This window comes from Sturnira hondurensis, unplaced genomic scaffold, assembly GCF_014824575.4.
Source record: "Sturnira hondurensis isolate 20B ecotype Veracruz unplaced genomic scaffold, ASM1482457v3 Scaffold0015509, whole genome shotgun sequence".
Taxonomy (NCBI): Eukaryota; Metazoa; Chordata; class Mammalia; order Chiroptera; family Phyllostomidae; genus Sturnira; species Sturnira hondurensis.
The window spans coordinates 807,452-828,487 of NW_028088140.1; the positions used below are offsets into that span (position 1 = coordinate 807,452).

The following is a 21,036-nucleotide window of genomic DNA, read 5'->3' on the forward strand; positions in this document are numbered from 1 at the left end:
CCATGTTTTTCATACTACATAGTATCTTTATAATCATTACTCTAAACTCTCTGATAAATTGTTTGCCTCCAGATGAATCTAGCTCTTCTTCTGGAGAATTTTCTTCTTTTTTCACTTGGGGTATGTTTCTCTCTTCCCATTTTGGCTGCTTCTTTGTATTTGCTTCTATCTATTAGGTAGATCTGCAAAGACTTTGCTGTAGGCCTTTGTCAGACACTGCTTGTGACTGGCCCTCGCAACTGGTTTGGAGCTATCAGGAATCAACAGCTGTGGCTCCCTCTGCTGGGTCAGTCTTGTTATAGTGAAGTGGTTTCTTCCGTCTGTCTATGGTTATAAGGCCTCTCTTCGTCTAATGTTCAGTTGGTTATTCAGAATGATCTCTCTCAAATTTAGTTGTAATTTCACATTGATCCTGGTGAAAAGTGTAGCTTCACATTGATCCTGGTGATTAGTGTAGCTTCCACTCACCTCATCTTGGATGTCCAGGAACATAATCCTAAGGATGATTTTCTGAATTGATTCTAAGGTTTCTGGAATTGGATCTCTATTCTGATTAGATTCAATGTCACTCCAATAAACTCAATAAAATTTTTTAAAAATTGAATGAATTGGTAGTTACAAAAGAGTCACCGGGATGTAAAGTACAGCATAGAGAATATAGTCAATAACACTAATAACTATTAGGGTGTTATATAAGTACTAGATTTATTGAGGTGACCACTTTGTAAGTTATCTAAATATCTAATCATTGGACTGTATACCTGAAACTAATATATTGTTTATCAACTGTAAATAAAAATTTATTTTTAAAAAATTGAAAAATTCTATATACTAAAACTTTGTCAATTATTTGTATAATATACCATATACTAATCTTTTCACAATGTGTATAGTGACTTAGAGCATATGGAAGTTCTTAACTTCAAGCATATCAATCTTTTACATTTTAAATGTATCATTCTTTGCCAATTTATCTTGTGCTTTATATCTTTCTTAAGAAATTCTTCTTTCCTTTGTGATTACAATATTTCATATTTTCAAATTAAAGACTTGCTTTTCAAATTTAAAAAATAAATTAAAAATAAACACACAGATGTCTCTACTTCTAGTGGTAAAGAAAGCACTGACAGACCATAGTGGGATATGACAATAGAAATATGCAAAATATCACAATTGGTAACCCTGCTCAAACACCATAGGTCCTGGGTGACAATGTATGTGATACCTCTGGGCATTTTTGTCAAACGAATAAATACAATGATATCAGCAAGTTGTTCCTAATTTCACCAAACATAGTGAGGAAAGAAAATGATGAGCTCAGGAATTTAAATTTCTAGCTCACATGTGACATAAATGACTGAAAAAACTTCTATGCCTGTCCTGAAAAAAGACCTTCAACTCCCATAACCACAGGGCTTTGATTGCTGAAAAACAAATACAGAACGTCATCCTTTGAGTGATTAAATTACAATGTGAACTGAATTCTCCAGGCTCACAAGTCATTTACTATTCTGGTAAGAGAATGGATTGGGAAGGAACACCATCCTGAAAGTTAGAACAGGGACATGTAGGAAGACTGTCGTGAATGGGATCATTGACCCTAAACTCGGATGAGTCTTTTTTGCTAGTAGAAGCAGCCTCTCCCTCATCTGAGATTAACCCTGAGGCACTTGCCATGCAAGACAGTGACGATTACCCTCAGGGCTGACACCCTCCATGGCTCTTTGCTACTAGACTTATCACTAGACTCAAGGCCACTAAAGGTGAGGTACAAAGCATGACCCGAGGAAGTACTCTGCACTCCAAAAGAACTCGAGTTTTCTGATATATATGGACAGAATTCCTGGGAATACATGTGGGAATGGATATTAAAGATGTAGGATAACAGTAAAAAGAACATAAAATTGTAACAGGCCTAATTTGTTGATAAGGACCCACTAAGCAGAGATTCTGCATTCAATGAATGTTGCAGCTCTCAAGGAATTAGAAAGGTTTTAACCTTTCGGTCGGTTCCTTGGTTGGTTGGCTTAAATATGGAATAGAAGTTGCTCCAGAGCGAGTGAGCTAGAAACGCCACACCTGCTTGGATTACCGTCCAAGGAATTTCAAAGGCTTAGGGAGACTGAAGTGTTAAAGAGTGAATTTGTCATTTAAGGCCAACTTGTGCACCATGAGAGTGTCCAAAAAGGACATTCAAGCCCTACTTCACATTTTGTGTGTCCCCCCCAAAATTTGTATGTTGAAGTTCTTACCCCCACTACTTCAGAATGTGACTTTATATGGAGAGTGGATCCTTACCAAGTAATCAAGTTAAAATGAGGTCGTTAGGCTGGGCCTTAATCTGGTATGACTCATGTATTTATAAAAGAGGAAATTTGAACCCAAAAACACACTTATAGATGACATATGATGTGGAGAGACACAAAATGAAGATGGTTACAAGCCAAAGAGATAGGCCTGGTACAGATTCTCTCATAGGCCTCAGAGAGAGGGACTTCTGCCAATACCTTGATTTCAGACTTGTAACTGACAGAGCAATAAATTGCTGTTGTTTGAATCACTCAGTTTGTGGTGCTGTGTACTGGAAGGTCTAGAAAACTAGTATATGAAACATCCAAAAATGCTGCATTCTGAGACTAGGAGAATCACAGAAATCTTGTCAAATTCATTGAGAGCTTTTGTATGTGCCAGAAAAGCAACTTTCCACTGCTGGCAACATAAATGCACTACTCCTATGTTCAGGAATCAGCAAGCACAGCTTCTCACTGGCTTACTAAACTTTTTGGTTGTCTACTTATCTCTGTCATCCTAAACCGTTTCTTACCTTAGGTAGGGTTTGCTATATTTTTTCTTCTCAGTTACTAGTTTACCGCATTTAAACCAATTTCATTTTCCCTAAATCACAAATAAAAACAAGGTTGGTTAATGCTATAATCTACTTGGTTCTTTAGATAAAGTATATCACAGTAAAAATGTTCACTTATTCAGTAATGTACACATTCAAAGAAATGGCATCCAAGCCCTCCTTTGCATTTTTCTCATTCATCATTGATTTGTCAGCCTTTTGAATGTAATAAAAATACACAATGAGAATCTGTACTTCCAGAAAATCATCTTAAATCACTTGGAGAGAACCATTCCTTCTTTATCACTAGTTGACACTTTGGAAGGATATGATCTGTTTCTTAGGTGTAATTATAGAATATTTCCTTTGAGCTTCTTTCTAGTCACTATTTCAACCCAGCTCTTTTCTTATGTCCATCTCAAATCTTTCTCACCAAGATATTTTGCTGGTAAAGTATTAATTTCTATCTAAGCTACACGGAAGACAAAATGATTGTATCCTCCTGTTTTTGAAAGTGGGTAGACAGCACCTTTAGAAGCCAGGAACTATGATTTATTAGGCCACAAGTTGAAATCAATCTTATTAAAAAATTTAAAGATTTTATTTATTTTTAGAGAGAAAGGGAAGGAGAAAGAGGGGGAAACATCAATGTGTGGTTGCCTCACACACACCCCCTGCTGGGGATCTGGATGGCAACCCAGGCATTTGCCCTAACTGGTAATCAAAGCAGTGACCCTTTGGTTTGCACGTTGGTGCTCAGTCCACTGAGCCACACCAGCCAGAGTTAAAATGTTTAAAAATATTTCTAAAAGTTCTAATTTTCTACCCCCAAATAACATTGAAAAAGGGGCTAACAAAACCACAAGATGAATGCAAATGTAAATAAAAAGTGTCCCAAGTCTCAGTGAAGTTCTGAGCTTTAATAAATTCAGAAGTATAAAGGTCAAAAAATTACAAAAACATCATTTGAAAAATTAATTACTTATATTGCCCTCATATTGGTTAAGTTTGAATAAAATTTTAATTTTAAGTTTTTGTTTCAGTCGCTCTGCAGGTAAGATTTTTAAATTACATTAAACACGTTTATTTAAGATACAATTTCTAAACAAGCATAAAAGAAATTGAAATAAGTTTTCAAATGGTATCTCCCTTTAAGCATTTATACTTCTGCAGTTATAAAAGCCTTAAACCCTTACAAAGACTTGGGACTCCAGGTTATTAACTCACTTTTTGTTTTTAGCAAGTTCTTACCTCCAGTATGATCATATAATTTTTGCTCTCATAGTAAGGAAGTGTTTATTTTTTAATTTTGAATGTAGCACATAACAAATAGATTGTGTAGTTGCCAATTAAAAGACATTGTTTAGCCCTGGCTGGTGTGGCTCAGTGGATTGAGCACCAGCCTGTGAATCAAAGGGCAGCCGGTTCAATTTCCAGTCAGGGCACATGCCAGGACTGGAGGCCAGGTCCCCAGTAGAGGGTGCATGAGAGGCAACTACGCATTGATGTTTCTCTGCCTCTCTCCCTCCCTTCCCTTTTCTCTAACAATGAACAAATAAAATTCTTTAAAAAAATTGTTCAGTAACTGTCCTTCATAATAAACCAATCTGTCTCTCTCTGCAACACATCAAAGTGTATTTCTATTGGAATTCCTTTAACATACTCATCACAAAATTATAACCCTGGGGCTTCATTGAATTTGTTTACACTTTATATCTGCTATTATTGCTGAAGGCCTAGCTTAAAACCTAGGTAAACAAAGAAAATGTGAGGTTTCTTAAGTAAAGAATATTGCAAAACAGGGACCAGCGGCACAATTTTATTTCTCAATCTGTGAAATCTAAGGTAGTTTACAATTAAAGAATGATTGTAATCGTCAAACTTTTAAATTTTATTAAAGGCTTGTGGCAATGCATCAAATGAATTTCAGACATATATAAATACACAGGCAGCTGTTTGTAATTTGCATTTTTATCAGTTGTGAAAGGGTACAATGTACTTCCTGCATCTTATTTTCAGAATTTGCATTAACATCTTTGGCTACCCATTATAAAGTGGGGAGTACTTGAATATCTCATCCTTTGAATTTTCATTTTTGATGGTAAATCAGATAATGTCTGGCACTTTCCTCTTTTCTCATGTCTCTCTTTTCTCAACCTCCAGGTTTACTTGCTCCCGTTTCTTCTTGGCTCTAATAAAATACACAAAAGATTTTATTTATTTCCTTTTGTAACCTCTTCAGGGTATCAATATTTTTTCATGTCCTTTGCTAATTACCATACATCTAAAGGTGAAACAAAAACTAAGCTATTGTTTTAATTCATAAATTTCCAAAATGCTATTCAAACTAATTTCACTTCTTTCTGAAGCTTATTGTGTTTTGGATTTGGAGGGACCAAAAGAAATGGGTATAATACTATTTATAAGGATGCACCATGGAGAACCCGGAATGAACAGAATGAACGTTCCATCCTATGGAGTCAGGTAGCTCCCCTCACACCAGCTATATCCCTGTTGGAAAGGACAGGTGGCCTCAAAGAAGGCTAGCAATGAGAATGACACCTCTAATTTTGGGGGGCAACTTTCCTCAATTTCCAAAATACATTTCCCTCTCCTATTGCATTATCCACATAGCATCCAGTGATATTTTCCCAAAAGGCTCCTCTTGCCCATTTATATTTCTGTGTCCTTGGCACTCAGATATTTCTTAGAGGAACAGACTAGTGGAAGTTTGTGTTTTCTGCCACCTGTTTCCAGCAGTCCATCCATCCACTGGGAAATGCTGAAATCGCTCCTCTGTGTCTTAGTGGGAAGTACAGGGGAGGAAACACAAGCTAATCTTTGTGTCTCTTCTGGTAATGAAAACAATTGGAAAGGGTAGGAGTTTAGGGGTTGCAAATGTCCCATTCAAAAGCATGGGTAAATAAGAAAACTAGCTTTATTTTCTTATAACTTTTTGATTTTTGACTCTAAGTTCCCCTTCTGCCTATCATAAAAAAAAAACTTACTAGTCCTTTGCACATAAACTTCATCCAATTCAGTGATTTCTTAGTTAATTCACATTTATATTTCAGTCACATTCAGATTTAAAATTCTTTCTCAGGGTTTTTCTCCCTCTTGCACCCCTCTTTCAGCTTATCCCAAATTCTAGGGTGGGAACTGGGAAGAATGGTTTTGCAATGTGACAACTAGAAAGAAAATACCATTTCAAAAATTTTGTCCCTCAACAAGGTGTGGACCACGTGCTGCTGAACACAATATCCCCCATAACCCAGGGATTGTTAAAAGGCAGATTGATTCCTTGGGTATGAGATGGAGATTCCACATTTCTAACAAATTCCTAGTTGATGTCACTGCTGGTGGCCCTCAGATCATTGCTCAAATAAAAAGGATGTCATTGCTGGATGATAGCAGAACAATCTGTTGAGATTCCAGCTGAGCTTTTCTGTGCAATAGAGCCTAACAGAAAGGCATCTTCCTCATGCTATACCCTCAGTCCTTGCCAGGAGACTTTGTATAGGCCTATTCGTCCTCTCCCAGGAACTCATTTTTATTGAAACTCACAGCAATATGTGATGCCCTCCTGAGAAAACCTGGAGCTTGGGAATCTGAAGAGACTGTGTCCTGCCCTCTCATGTTAGACATGCTTGCCCTCCCACAATCCCACCACCAGATGACATTGAAAAACTCTCCAAAGCTTTCTCCCCTAGGCTGCATCTAGGAAGGGCAATGCAGATCCTCTCTACACTCAGATTCTTACAAACTTCGAGGGGAATTCTATCACTGACCTTTCTACACCTGGGGCCTACCACAGCTGGAGGTGGTAAGAGAAAAGAAGGGGACACGTGACTTCACACTGTATCCAGTCTCTCACTGCCTCTCCATACCCTCCTCATTACTCTCCAGATTAAAAGGAAAAGAGTGGTTTTGTCAAATCACATCCTCTGTCACCTCCTTTCTTGTGTCATACGTGCATGGTACATGTTTCGTGAGCTGAACTGGCCCCTCCTTCTCCCAGATCCTCTGTAATTCATGGCTCATCAGTGTGTGGTTTAACCAAGATTTCCATTGGCTTTTTTACTTTCTACCCCTCAAAAAAAATTAAGTGCCATAATATGTAAAAACACACAAAAATTAAAAGAAACCATAGTCAATTAAATTGTGCTGCAACAGAATTTTCTTGCAGTACAACATGTTTTGAGAATAGATAGGGAAAAAATTGACTCCAGTATACACACACGTCTGCATACTATGTCACGGTTGCAGTCAGAAAAATTTAGAGAAATGCTGCTTTAGAAGATGTCAACTATTTACTTTAGAAAGAGGCCAGTTTCTAGTCTGGATATGATCTGATTCATTCTAGGAAACTTGTACAAAAAATAATGGATGATTGTGAAAGTTCTAGGCTAATGATTTAAGTAGGACCTCCCAATTTAGAACTTTGTCTCAAAGGTTCAAGTTTCTGAAAAGGAACTGAAACCATTTTACCCTGTGTAGTTTTCCAAATCTACTGAGCCAGGCCCAGGATAAGCTTGCAGAAGACCCAAAGCTTTTTAGCAAGAGAATCACCTGAGGTCAGTCTGCTACAAATCTCTACCCTGAGGAGACTCCTATGATCTCCACACCCTCCGAAAGAACAGAGAACAACCAAAAGGAGACCACAGTCATTATAAACTTCTGGCCTGAAAACTATCTTAGAGGCCCTGTAAGGGCCCAATATTTGTCTATGACAAACAATATTTTGTCTCTCCAACCAATATTTGTCTATGACAAAATAGAATAGAGCTTTAATATTTTGTGTCAAGATATAGTTTTATATATGTGCTTTGCATTTTAACAAAGAATGCAATTTAACATATATAATCTTGCTACACTTGTAGCTAAAAGAGAAATATGTCAAGAGATTTCTGATAACACATAAAAGTAAGCAAAGCAAAGGAGAACACAATAAGACAAAGTAAAATTAATTGCTAGTAGAAAAAGATCCACTTAATTGCAATTAATTATGTTCTTATGTACCCTGAAAATTTTTTTAATTTTCTAGAATATATTCCTTGAGTATACATATTTACTCTTTGTTTTTAGAATTATTTGATACATTAAAATCTTTAGTAAATATTTACCTGTATATATTTTTTTAGTTTTCGAATATGTTTTTGAAAAAGGAATTCTTTTTTGCCAGGCTGAACCATTATATGATGTTGATATATATTTATCTGAGAAAAAAAGACTGAAGTTAAATATTGTATAACTTTAAAAGCATATTCTAGGAGTGGTTCAAATGTTTAAACATCTCAGAGGTGACATTATTCTCTAATTCCTTTTACAAAGCTAAGAGATCAGGGACACAGGTGAGCTTATTAAGACTATTTAAATTATCAATCAACATGGTTACACATCTCTCAACTGGCTTTCCAATTCCTCAGGTAAGGTTCTCTTCCATGTGACTAAGCTAGAGAAGAGAGTGGTAGCTAGATGTGAAAAAATACTTCTTTGTCTTGTTTTACTATGATTTTATACACAATTCTGCTAATATTTGTAGGAAAGAGAGAAAGAGAAAGAAAAAGGAGAGAAAGGAAAGGGAAGGAAAGGAAGGAAGTAAGGGAGGGAGGGAGGGAGGGAGGGAGGAAGAAAGATAGAGAGGAAGAAAGGAAAGGAGGGAGGAGGAAAGAGAAAGAAGGGAAAAGAAAGGAAGGAAGGAGAAAGAAAGAAAGAAAAGGAAGAGGGGAGGGGAGGGGAAAAAAAAGATTGGTCTGGGAGGTACAGCCCCATTCCCTTTCCCCTCCATGAAGTGGCTCCCTAATGGCAGATTGTTCTACCACCGTGAACTCTGTGTTCCAGGAAACCAAAGCATTTATGTACTTACTTGGTTCTTAAATATCAACTTTCCTCTGACAGCTCTATATTTGTACTATCATAGAACAATGTTGTATTTGTGTTTTCAAGTATGACCATGGAACCATGATTCTCAAAGCCTGGTCCAAAATAATACTAAAAATGTATTCGTTTTTCCCTATGTTGACATTTGCACTAATGACACATAGGTAAGAGTGTGTATAATGGCAGCCACCTTAACATGAATACAGACAATGGCACCAAACTGTTCCGGTAGTTATTGCATTCTTCACAGCCATCTACTCATGGTAAAATATAATAAAATTAATAGTAATATAATGATAGTAAGAAATAAAATTTAAAATTTACCTAAAATATTATTTTATATATAAATACATACATCATTTTATTTTAAACAAATAAAAGAAAAACAATGTAAATAAAGCCAATTTCAGTTTAAATTATAAAAGAAAGGTGCTAAGAGAGACAAAGTTTTAACTTACATTTCACAAAGTATAAAACATTCAGAACTCCACTAACTAGACTGTGAACACAGGAAAATATAAACATGTAATCATAGGGAATTGAGTGGTCTTTCATTAGGTTGAGAAAAGTTAAACACAAATTTTGAAAGAGCAAAATTCATCTGAGACAAGGATTTTCCTCAAAAGAGATTTGGTTCCTTCCTCCCTTGTGGCCTTGTACTTCCTGACACACTATGATTTTGCCTATTACAGGAAATGATTTAGAAGCAATCTGTGCATGGTGGGGAGAGATGAGAGGTTGTCAGAGATATTGCAGTTAACCCTCAACCTAACCCTTTCGGAAAATAATCATGAAGTTCTTTTAAAAAAAGAACAAGCAGGCACTGTCCTGAAAGTGATAATTGAACAATGCACTTAGTAGAACAAGAAAATGTCAATCATTTGAAAACAATCCTCCAGAGTGAGATAAAGCTATCAAAGTACGGGGAACAAAGTACAGTGCTCTGAGACACCGGGCTATGAAGGTTCAATGTCAAGTCATCTGCACCAACGTATTTTTTTTCCATATCCTTTAGATCACTCCTGCACATGGAAGAAATCCTCTCACTATCTTTCTAAGATGGTGGAGATGGCCTGGAAGTAAAAGAGGGAGTAAGTAGCAATGAAGATTCATTGGACCGTCAGGAAATTCCATGGGCATGCAAACCACAGACATGAGTAAACCTTACAAGTACCTCACCTGGACAGAGATTGAGTTTGGGGTCTTTGTTAACAGTGATTTTATTGTTGAAGCCATGTGTGGGCCTGCTGCAGTGAGGTGCGCTTACTGAGACAGTCCGGACAGCATCCCTCTGAACACGCACATAAGATGCACCCATAGCATTTCTGTCTTTATTATTGTGTTGGTAACTCATTTTATTTTTTGGATTTTGTGTCTCTACTGCTGTAAAATAAAGTGGGGAAAGAGTGAGGGATAAACAAGCTGCTTTCATACCCATAAATGACATTGTGCATATTGTGTTTAATAGCACAATGGAAAACAATGTTAGCTGAAAGACCAAACGCCATGGTGGATGAGTTGGCATCTAAAATTACATATTTCAGGTATTTATTTTTCATGTATAAAATATTATTTTATATTTAACCTCTTTTCCAATTACAATGTAGAAATATCAAGTACACGGACACTACCTCTCCGCACTCCTTGGCCGGGACAGTTCTTTGGTTCATCATAAACCCATTTTCTTTTCTTCACGCCTTTAAAATGAGGTTTCCTCACTGGCTGGACATCATTCACTTAGAGAAAACACAAATTTTTACAGTTTTTTTTAAAGATTCTTTCATCTGAACATTACTAATGGTGATAATTACATATCTGTGCATTTACCTGTCAAGCAAGTGAAAAAAAATAAATTCACCACGCTAATACTTCACTTTCTAGAGCAAAGGATGTTCTATTTTTAAGTAGCAAAAAAACCCATCTTGAAAATAGATGAGAAAACTTTCAATCAGTAACAATACTCAAAGAGAAATGCTTTTCTCCAAAGGAGTGTCTTTAAAAGAACATAAAATTGCATTCCAAATATAATTATGTATCTATCTCATTATAATATCATTTTAAGTAGTTTTAGAATTATTTTGAACACAAATCACTTTCTATATTTTTAGCCAAATTTACTATTTCTGAAGGAGTTGGATTAATGTAAAATACTTTTAAATAATTTTACCTTACCCTTTTCAAATCTTATGAAGTTCTGTGTACAGAAAGTGTTGTGAAAAAAGAATTTCTAAGTGCTAATAGATTCTAGTGCTAATAATCACTAGATTATTCACTTTTTACTTGTATATTTTTCATCAAAAGTGTTGTATGCATGCTGAATTTTCCAGGAAATTTAGGGTATATTTCTCCAGTGAGTATTACAAGAATTGAGTAGACAGGAGCATTTGTTGTTAGTTCTCTGTACAGAGATCCTGAACATTCACAAAGAACTGATGCACAGAGAAAATGAACATCGAATGCACTGAGTTGGTGCATTAGCTCTCTATGGTGAACTAATAAATGTCTTTGCCCTCCCAACTCAACCTCAACTTTAGCATCAACCTCCAATGAAACTTTGATTCACCATCTCCTGTTCAAATATCGCGCTCCACCCTGACTTTAGGCTCCCACTCCTAGGATTTAGAAACCGTGTTTTTAACAAATGCCTGTAAACTGAGCTTCTTGGGGATGAAGCATCATAGCTCCCTGAGCACCTAGCTGAGATCCGGGAACATTATGCAGCTTCAATAAATAAAATAAGAGAAAGGGGGGAAGGCAACAGACAGGAAGATTTGTGAGTCCTAAACGTATCACAAAAAGTAGCTCAGAGCACTGAATGGCAAGGAGAAGCCGAATCAAGAAAAATAATCTGAAACATAATAAAAACCTGTCAATGTGTTAAATTCCACTATGTGTTAAATTAAAATGCACTATTTGCTGAATCTTTTGAGAAGGTAGTGCACTATTAATTTTTAATTCCTAACTTAAAATAGTGAGAAAGTATATTGTTACTTGGACCTACATCACAATTCATTGCCAGAGTGAAAAAAAATAGTGTCTTTAACTCTTAATCCTGAATAATTTGTAAAACATTCTTTTTAAATTCCTTTTTAAAAATTATATTTCAAGTAAGCAAAACCAATCCATGCTGAAACAAACATGCCTAAGGCCAAAAACAGAGCTCTCACTTGAAGAGGGGTATTCTCTGTACTTCAAACTGATATTCTCAGTAGCATCTAATACATGGGCTGTAGGTGCTAGTCGGGTGGTTAGGGAGCACTTTGGAGAAGGACTGTCCTTGTTATCTTTTAAAGCAAATTAAAAAAATAAAATGTCAGTATTAGTAAGAGAGGTGTCTCAGTTGGCATTTCACTTTTCACACACTATACAACGGGCATGCTTCTTTTAAAATATACATATAAAAGTACACATGTATGCTAATTTTTAGAATCCATTGTTGAAAGTCCCTAATGCTCCCCTGAGACCCCCAAATTTATTACTAAAAAAACATTAACAATCCAGAAATACAGCTATTATCTTCAATATTTAAATAACATTTATGGCAATACTTTTTTAAGATTTTTTATTTATTTATCTTTAGAGGAGAAGGGAAGGAAAGAAGGGGAGAAATATCAATGTATGGTTGCTCCCGTGAGTCCCCCACTGGGAACTGGCCTGCAACCCAGGCATGTGCCCTGACTGGGAATCAAACCACGATCGTGTGGTTCATAGGCCCGCGCTCAATCCACTGAGCTACACCGGCCAGGNTAATTCCTAACTTAAAATAGTGAGAAAGTATATTGTTACTTGGACCTACATCACAATTCATTGCCAGAGTGAAAAAAAATAGTGTCTTTAACTCTTAATCCTGAATAATTTGTAAAACATTCTTTTTAAATTTCTTTTTAAAAATTATATTTCAAGTAAGCAAAACCAATCCATGCTGAAACAAACATGCCTAAGGCCAAAAACAGAGCTCTCACTTGAAGAGGGGTATTCTCTGTACTTCAAACTGATATTCTCAGTAGCATCTAATACATGGGCTGTAGGTGCTAGTCGGGTGGATAGGGAGCACTTTGGAGAAGGACTGTCCTTGTTATCTTTTAAAGCAAATTAAAAAAATAAAATGTCAGTATTAGTAAGAGAGGTGTCTCAGTTGGCATTTCACTTTTCACACACTATACAATGGGCATGCTTCTTTTAAAATATACATATAAAAGTACACATGTATGCTAATTTTTAGAATCCATTGTTGAAAGTCCCTAATGCTCCCCTGAGTCCCCCAAATTTATTACTAAAAAAAACATTAACAATCCAGAAATACAGCTATTATCTTCAATATTTAAATAACATTTATGGCAATACTTTTTTAAAGATTTTTTATTTATTTATCTTTAGAGGAGAAGGGAAGGAAAGAAGGAGAGAAATATCAATGTATGGTTGCTCCCGTGAGTCCCCCACTGGGAACTGGCCTGCAACCCAGGCATGTGTCCTGACTGGAAATCGAACCACGATCGTGTGGTTCATAGGCCCACACTCAATCCACTGAGCTACACCGGCCAGGGCTTGTGGCAATACTTTTAATAAGTATGCAAAAGGATTAAAATGTTATCAATCTGACATAAAACATGCCAATTTAAATTGAGGTTCCAAAAATATTGTAGGTGTAAAAACATTCACTTTGTTCTATGCTTCGGAGCAGCATAGAACAAAGTTTGGCTACCTTCCAGTGATGAAAACAGTGTAAATCTGTGCTGTCTCTACTGGCCATCCCTAGTCACACGTGGGTATTGCACACTTGCAATATGGCTAGTGCAACTGAACAGCTGAATCTTTTTGTTCTATTTAATTTTAATTAAATTAAATAGCCAAATGTGGGTAATGGCTACTACTATTATTTAGCTTTAGAATTTTTGTTTTGTTTTGTTTTGTTTTTGATGGATTGGGCAAAACCTTTCCAACTCCAAGTAAGAGAGAGAGAGGAAAAGAGATATACATATATTTTCCATAATGATCCTTTAATTTGATTACAAGTGACTTTTCCTATTCTTGAGCACATTTATTAGTGAAAACACAGCAGATGAAGTTGATTAATACTTAGAGAATTTGTGAAGCCCTTTAATGACAGGACGCTGTAATGTCAGCCAGTGGCTGGGAGAGCTGCCCACCAGAGAGGCACCAGTTGGCGGATTCTGAGCATGGCAGGGGCATGATAAAACTATGAGCATGTGTTTTATTATCACAGCTCTTGGTTATTCACAGACTATAGTCTGTAATATTAAATGGGGAAGTCATGGAAGTCCTCCTGAGATTAAAACTCTTCACAGTGTTCACAGACAAAGCTTTCTAAGAAAATTTAATTGTACAAAGTGTATAACGTTGGAAAAAAAACTATACATGACTTGGTACAACCATTTAAGAATACCAGTAACTTCAGAACTAGCAAGACTCCTAGAAATGATGTTGCACAACAGGCTGATTTTTCAGGCTCATCAGCCCGAGTGCCAATGTCACACAAGTAGGGACAGAACCATGGCTGGAACCTTGGGGCTCTCGACCCCTATTTAGTGTACTTAGTGTTATTTTTATTTATTATCTCGCCTATTATATGGTTTCCACAAAAATCAAACTTTATGTTTAACGTATCTATTCAAATTAGAGATTATTTAAAATTATAAGTGCTTTATTACCTTTAGCATTTGAACATTTTGACAGGGTGATTTCTTTTTCTTCCATTGATGCTTTATTTTCTTCTACTCCAAGAAATAGGATCCTCTGTGGAATGTAACAGTCACCTCCTGTGACAACACCTTACTGTCAGTGGCGGTGACGGCAGCACGTTTTACAAAACTCCTTTTCAGTACAGGATTACCTTCCACTGCAATACCCGTTTTGCCCACTTTTGTTTAAGCACTTCTCAGTGATACCATCCCCGTGTCAATATTGTATACATTTAGAGTGATACATGTGCATATGGCTGTTTATGAATACACAGTGTGAACACTTTCATACTGCTAATTGCAAGAAAATTTACATAATCAACACAATTATTTTTCCTTTAACATATATCGATCCTTGCTTCCACCTTTTACCACCCTTTACAGATAAAGTAAATATAATTTACCTTCCATAGAATATCTTCAGATATACATAAGCAGTTTTTGTGTTCCTTAAAGGTCTTCTGCTTTTACAGAATAAATATACATAGTTGCACTAAATTAAGTACTTACATACTTAATTTCCAGATGCTTCAGCACACAAGTCACCCTTTCTCAACATGCAATAAGTGTTACATATAACCTTTTTAAAGGTGACACTCAAATATAGGTTGCCTGGTACAGAAACTAGTGAAACCAGTATAATAATGTATGACATTTATGGAGTGTTCCTCTACATGTCAGATCCTCCTCTAAGTACTTCGAATGACTTATCACATATACGTATCTTCTTATAGTACTCCTCATAATTCAACATGAGTCTTACCTTAGCTGAGAAACACTACTGAACTATTTCGAGACATTGTGGCCACAGAAAATAGTTTTCCCCTCCGATCTGTATCATGTCAGGTCTTTTCCAACTTAAAGAAAACCTACCATAATGCCTTGATGTTTTGTTTCTTGGTTTTAATGAGTCATCTTTAAAAAGTTAAATTTACTAGGGTGACACTGGTTGATTAGATTATATTGGTTTCAAATGTACACTTCTGTGAAACATCATCTGTCTGTTGCATTATGTGTCCATCACTCAAAGCCAATCTCCTTCTGTCATCACATATTTGACCCCTTTCACCCTTTACTAGTTCTCCACCCTCTTCCCTCTGGTAACCACCACTCTGTTGTCTGTGTTTATGAGTTTTTGTTCCTTTGTTGCTTTCAGTTTTACCTCCTATGTATGAGTAAAATCATACGGTTCTTTACTTTTTCTATCTGACTTATTTTATTTAGCATGATATTCTCAAGGCCCATCCATGTTGCCACAAATGTCTGTATTTCATCTTTTTTATACCTGAGTAAATTATAATTATCATTGTATATGTACCACATTTTACCCAACCATCTGTTAAAGGATACACTGATTGTGTCCATGTCTTGGCCACCCTGAATAGTGCTGCAGTGAATGTAGGAGTGCATATATCTTTGCAAATAGACATTTTCAAATTTGGGGGGCAGATACCCAGAAGAGAGATTGCTTTGTCATATGTTAACTCTATTCTTAATTTTTTGAGAAGCTTCCATACTCTTTTCCAAAGTGGCTAAACCAGTTTACATTCCCACCAGCCACAAATGAGTATGTCTTTTTCTCCATAACCTCTCCAATACCTGTTATTACTTCTCGTTGATAATAGCCATTCTAATAGGTGTGAGGTAGTTGCTCATTGCAGTTTTTATTTGCATTTCCCTAAAAGCTAGTGCAGTTGAGCATCTTTCTGTATATCCACTGGACATTTGTATGTCTTCCTGGGAGAAGTGTCTGCCCAGGTCCTCTGCCCAGTTTTTAATTGGATTTTTTATCTGTTTGATATGAGTTGTATGAGTTTTTTATACATTTTGGATATTAACCCTTTGTCAGAGCTGTTTGGGAGAAACATCTTCTCCCATTTGGTTGGTTGCCTTTTTGTTTTGATGGCAGTTTCTTTTGTACAGAAGCTGTTTAGTTTGATGTCACCCCATTTATTTATTTTTGCCTTTACTTCCCTTGCCTCTGGGGTCAAATTTTAAAAAGGCCCATTAGGTTAGAACTTATGTTTTCATCTATGTAACTTATTGTTTCAAGATTTATATTTAGGTTTGTGATTTGTTTTGACGTAATTTTTCAATTCAAGATTTTGTTTTCCCAATTTGAGTGTATTTGGTTAAACTTGGTTCATTGTTCCAGCATATTAACTCCCAGTCATCTGTAAATTTTTTAACTATGTTTCTGTTGGGAACTGCTCTGCCTGGTTTCAGGAGTTGTAACTCCCCCCCATGACTAAGGCTGAGTGAGCAACCTCTGGAATGCTAGCCACTAAGGAAACAAAGCTTGTCCCCTGCCCTCAGTGCTTGGTCGGTTAGTCTATGACGAATACGACCCCTCAGAGGAGGGGCAACCTAAGCCAGACACGATCACTTGGGAGGCCATCATGGAAGGACTCGGGGGAGGGAGTGATGGACCCTCACCCCTCGGCTATTCTGACATAGTTTAAGTTCCCATTTTCATCTGGGAGAAGCACTTTCTGGTTCTAATCCACTTAAGCCTAAAAACCTATGATGGGGAAGGCGGTGTAGCTGTTTGCTGCTAGAGCGGGATCCGGGGTGACTGGGCATAAGAAAGAATATGTAAAATCCTGTGAAACCTGCTTTGTTTAGAATGCTCTCATTTAAATGATAAGGGTCCAAGCAAGAAGTTTGTTTCTCATAGTCTTATGGCTCTTTAGCTATCTGACCCTGACTGCTATCTATTGTTTGACCCTTACCTGTATTCTTGTGCAAACAAACCCAGTAAAAGCCCCTTGAGGAAGGGGCTCTTGGCCTTTCTCCTCTGAGAGACTGGCCACCTTTCCTCCCCAAGCAGATCATGTCTTGGTAGTTTCACTTTCATCTGTGGCTGATGGGGGGGGACTTTGTGGGCAAAGTTGCCCCCACATGTTTCTATTCATCCAGTCATTTAATTGTCTAAACACAAAGTTAATTATTCTACAAATATTGACACAGAACGTATCGAGTGCCAGACATTCTACTGCAGGGATTCATGTGTGGCAACTGATTGGCACACAGTTTCTGGCCTTACGGAGATTACACACAGGCAACAATAAAAGTGTCAAATAGATTTTGATGAAACAAAATTAGTGATAAAAAAAATTTCAGACTCACTTATTATATAATGATATATTGAGAACTGACCAATAATAACATAACTCACCTCCATTTTCAAAAGCAGCAATGTCAGCCCTTGGTTTCCTGTCCAATGATGCTTTTACCTCACTTTGCCTTTCAATTGAGCTAAGTTTTGTTGGCACTGTAAGACCATCCCCTAGAAAAAAGAGTTTAATGACCCAGGAACCATTAGATGCTTTCATAAGTTTGTAGTAGTAATAACAACAAAAAGCCTAAAAGTTAATGCAAGTATTGTTCATACAGTGACATGAACAATAAATTTGTAAATATATGAATTTTTTAAATAATTGTATAATTATCAGGAAAGTGTCAAGCAAATTGATTTCCCTTATGTAGATAATAATGACAAAAACTTAAGCAATCTAACATTATCTTGTATGGATAATATAGATTATTTAATGTTTTTATATAATGAATTTTTGTTATAATTCTTTGTTTATATGTATTTACTATGGACAAATTAAGTGAAAAGCATTAGTTTACTATTCACTTAAAATGCTAATTATACTGTGATACATAACTGTCACCATTTTCCTTATACATCTCTAATTTTTTCTTTATTTATTAATTATTTTTTATCATTTTTCAATTACAGTTGTCCCACATTTTCCCCATTGCTCTCCCATGCGCTGCTCCTGCTCCCATAGCCAATTAAAAGCAGAATAAAAGAAATACGAAAATCTAAAGAAACATGATTCTGAATTGGATTCTAAACCAGGGAAAAATTTCATTTTGCTATAAAGGACATCCATGGCACAAAGGGTGAAATTTTTTTTTAAATCTATAAGTAGTATTGTGTCGGTGGTAATTTCCTGATTTTGATTATATTATTATAATCAAATATAATCCTGATTATATTATAGTTACATAAGATTTATGTAGGAGAATCATGTCTGAAATTTATTCCCAAACCATTCAAAAATAATAACAATGCATATATTTACACTGAGAAAATTAAAAATCACACGTGTAAATGATAACAATTGGGGATATCTGGGTAAAGTATATTCATGAAATAACTGAAATTGTATTTTTAAATGGAAAGCTTTTTAAAGAGGGGAGGACTGATGAAAGAAGGTGAAGGGGTTATCCAAAGAATGTATATACATGACCCAGGGGACCCATGGATGCAGACAACATGAGAGGATTGCCTGAGGGGGAGGAAGGGGACTCTGGGGAGAGGGGCAAAGGGAAAAAAAGTGGGGGGAACTGTAATAGCATAAATGATAAAATACAATAAAAATTAGTAATGGCAATAAACATAATCATAAAGCAAAAGTGCATAGAATTGTCTTTATAATCTACCTTTTAAAATAGTCATTGCTTGATGAGTTAATATTATTCATTAACTTAATATTCATTAACTTGATTTCTTTATATTTGTTTAGTTATTGTTTTGGTTTTTTGTTTGTGTTGTCTGGGTAAAGTAGGCAATCCTGTCCTTCCCTGAATGGTTCCGACATCTGATGTTCTTTTGCTGCCACCTACCGTCACGGGTTTGAATGGTTTGCCACAAACGTACTTGAAAGACAGGCACTGTAATCTTTATCCTGTGCTTATCTCGATCCTGGGAGACATTCCTCACTTTGTTTTTATTATATTTTTAAGGTACAAAGGGATTCAAATCATTTCTACTCCTGCCAAAATTGTTTTTAAACTCATCTTAGCAGCAAAAAAGCTATATAAACTTATGGCATCTATAGGTTTTTCTCTGAGTTCCTGGTTTTACACCCAGAAAATAATGTTCTTATCTTGGCAAGGGAAAAATGTTCACCAACAGCAAAATCAGATTTACCCAAATATAAGATCCATGAAGGTCACAGCTTTGGAATTATCCACCTGCAGCATCACCGAAATTGCCTGATACACAGAAGGCACTCATTTAATGAAGAAATATACCCTAGCTCTGCCTCTAACTTCATTCTGTGTATCTATTTCCTTTAGGTCATTTCAGGGCTAGTTGTCCTGTCCATTCATAAAGAAAAATCTACACCTATGTCACACAAAGATGTATTTCCACAGCCAAATAAAATGGTAAAAACAAACTATGTACAGAATTACTGCATGGAGTATATATACAGTGTCAGCATGTGTTTATGAAGTTTTCATTTCGTGGCTCCTGGGAAAATATAATTATATTAATAGCAGTTTTTATATTAAATTTAGGTCATGTGATAAATGTACTTCTCACTCTCAATTCTGATGTACTTTTTATCATTTAATTCTAACATTTCACTGCCAGTCATACCAACGATCTCTATCTAATGCATCACCTTGAAATGCTTCCATTTAATTCCTTACCTTCTTGCAATTCGCTGCCATTTTCCAAAGGCTTTTCTAACTCTTTTTCTGCCACAGAAGATGTGCTTTTTGAGGATGAACTATCTGGGGGAGTATGAATTCTGTAGTATTCACCTAATTTCCCAAAAGAAAAGTAGTCGTCAGTATATCTGTCACATCAAATGTTAGAATGCTCACAAATGTCTGATGGCTTACCAGATTTATAACACATCTCCTTTATTGCTCTTTTTTCTTCAATTTCTTCAGGAGTCTTTGTCCATACACTAGAAGCATCTATAGGATATATTTGTTTTAAATTAAATTGTTCCAAAGCTAAATAATCTGAAAATTTATAAACCAAAATGAAAAAAAATCCAAACATTGTTCTCATGGATGGATTACTATTTTGTTTCTGTAATTTTTTACATCAATAATTTGTATACTGGCAAATATTTCTTATTTCTACATTTCACATATTAGAAAGACTCAGTCAAGAGAAGGGAAATGACTAACTATACATTGTGTGTCTTAAGCTGGAGATACTGATTCACATGTTGAGATCACATTTGTTTATTTGGAGAGACAGGTGGGTATGGGAGACACAGAGCTACAGCAGACAAAGACAAGAGTATGTGGTCCTATGCATTCCTGAGCACAGAAACTATGGTGGCCTGTAGCCCATAGAAGGACACATTCCGAGGCAAAGACAGAGAGAGAGTGTATTATTCAGCAGGTTTGTCTTGCATACACATGTTGGTGCCACAGCGCTGTTTTAACATGGGAGGAACAGGATAGACAAGGAAGAAAATAACTAGGTTTTAATCTTGTTCATACTTTTGCAAAGTTTACTTGATAGGACTTTATAAATCATAAACTCTCTAAAGATTAAATGTGAAGCAGACAGACATAATCATGTAACAAACAGCTGGACAAACATATATCAATGTTAAGTTATATATGAATAAAAGGAGTTATTAGTATCCCTACAAGTGACTGTACACATTTAAACAGAAAATGTGTCTCCCAGCCATACAACAAAAGACCTCCCAATCCAAATAATAAATGTGTGTAGACATAAAACAAATTAGAACATAATAAATTTAATATACTTAATAAATGTAAAGCTATTCTTCATCAAATCTGCTTTATATATCACATTATAAAACCCCAGTAGTTAAG

The 21,036-nt window shown here is 36.0% G+C and overlaps 1 protein-coding gene across 2 annotated transcripts in view; it reads right to left on the reverse strand.

Moving 5' to 3' along the window:
• Window positions 1-5,010: 5,010 nt before the first annotated feature.
• The window catches only part of ZC3H11D (zinc finger CCCH-type containing 11D), a 30,079-nt gene continuing 14,053 nt past the window's right edge, over window positions 5,011-21,036 (reverse strand). The window contains exons 4-12 of one of the 2 annotated variants that reach the window (XM_037064639.1): window positions 20,074-20,151; window positions 19,879-19,992; window positions 17,603-17,713; window positions 14,395-14,502; window positions 11,893-12,009; window positions 10,357-10,461; window positions 9,905-10,108; window positions 7,969-8,061; window positions 5,011-5,036 (exon numbers count right to left, since the gene is read on the reverse strand). In XM_037064639.1, coding sequence (XP_036920534.1) covers window positions 5,011-5,036; window positions 7,969-8,061; window positions 9,905-10,108; window positions 10,357-10,461; window positions 11,893-12,009; window positions 14,395-14,502; window positions 17,603-17,713; window positions 19,879-19,992; window positions 20,074-20,151 — 956 coding nt within the window. The remainder of the gene's footprint in view (window positions 5,037-7,968; window positions 8,062-9,904; window positions 10,109-10,356; window positions 10,462-11,892; window positions 12,010-14,394; window positions 14,503-17,602; window positions 17,714-19,878; window positions 19,993-20,073; window positions 20,152-21,036) is intronic. The other variant, XM_037064640.1, reaches the window with a different exon arrangement.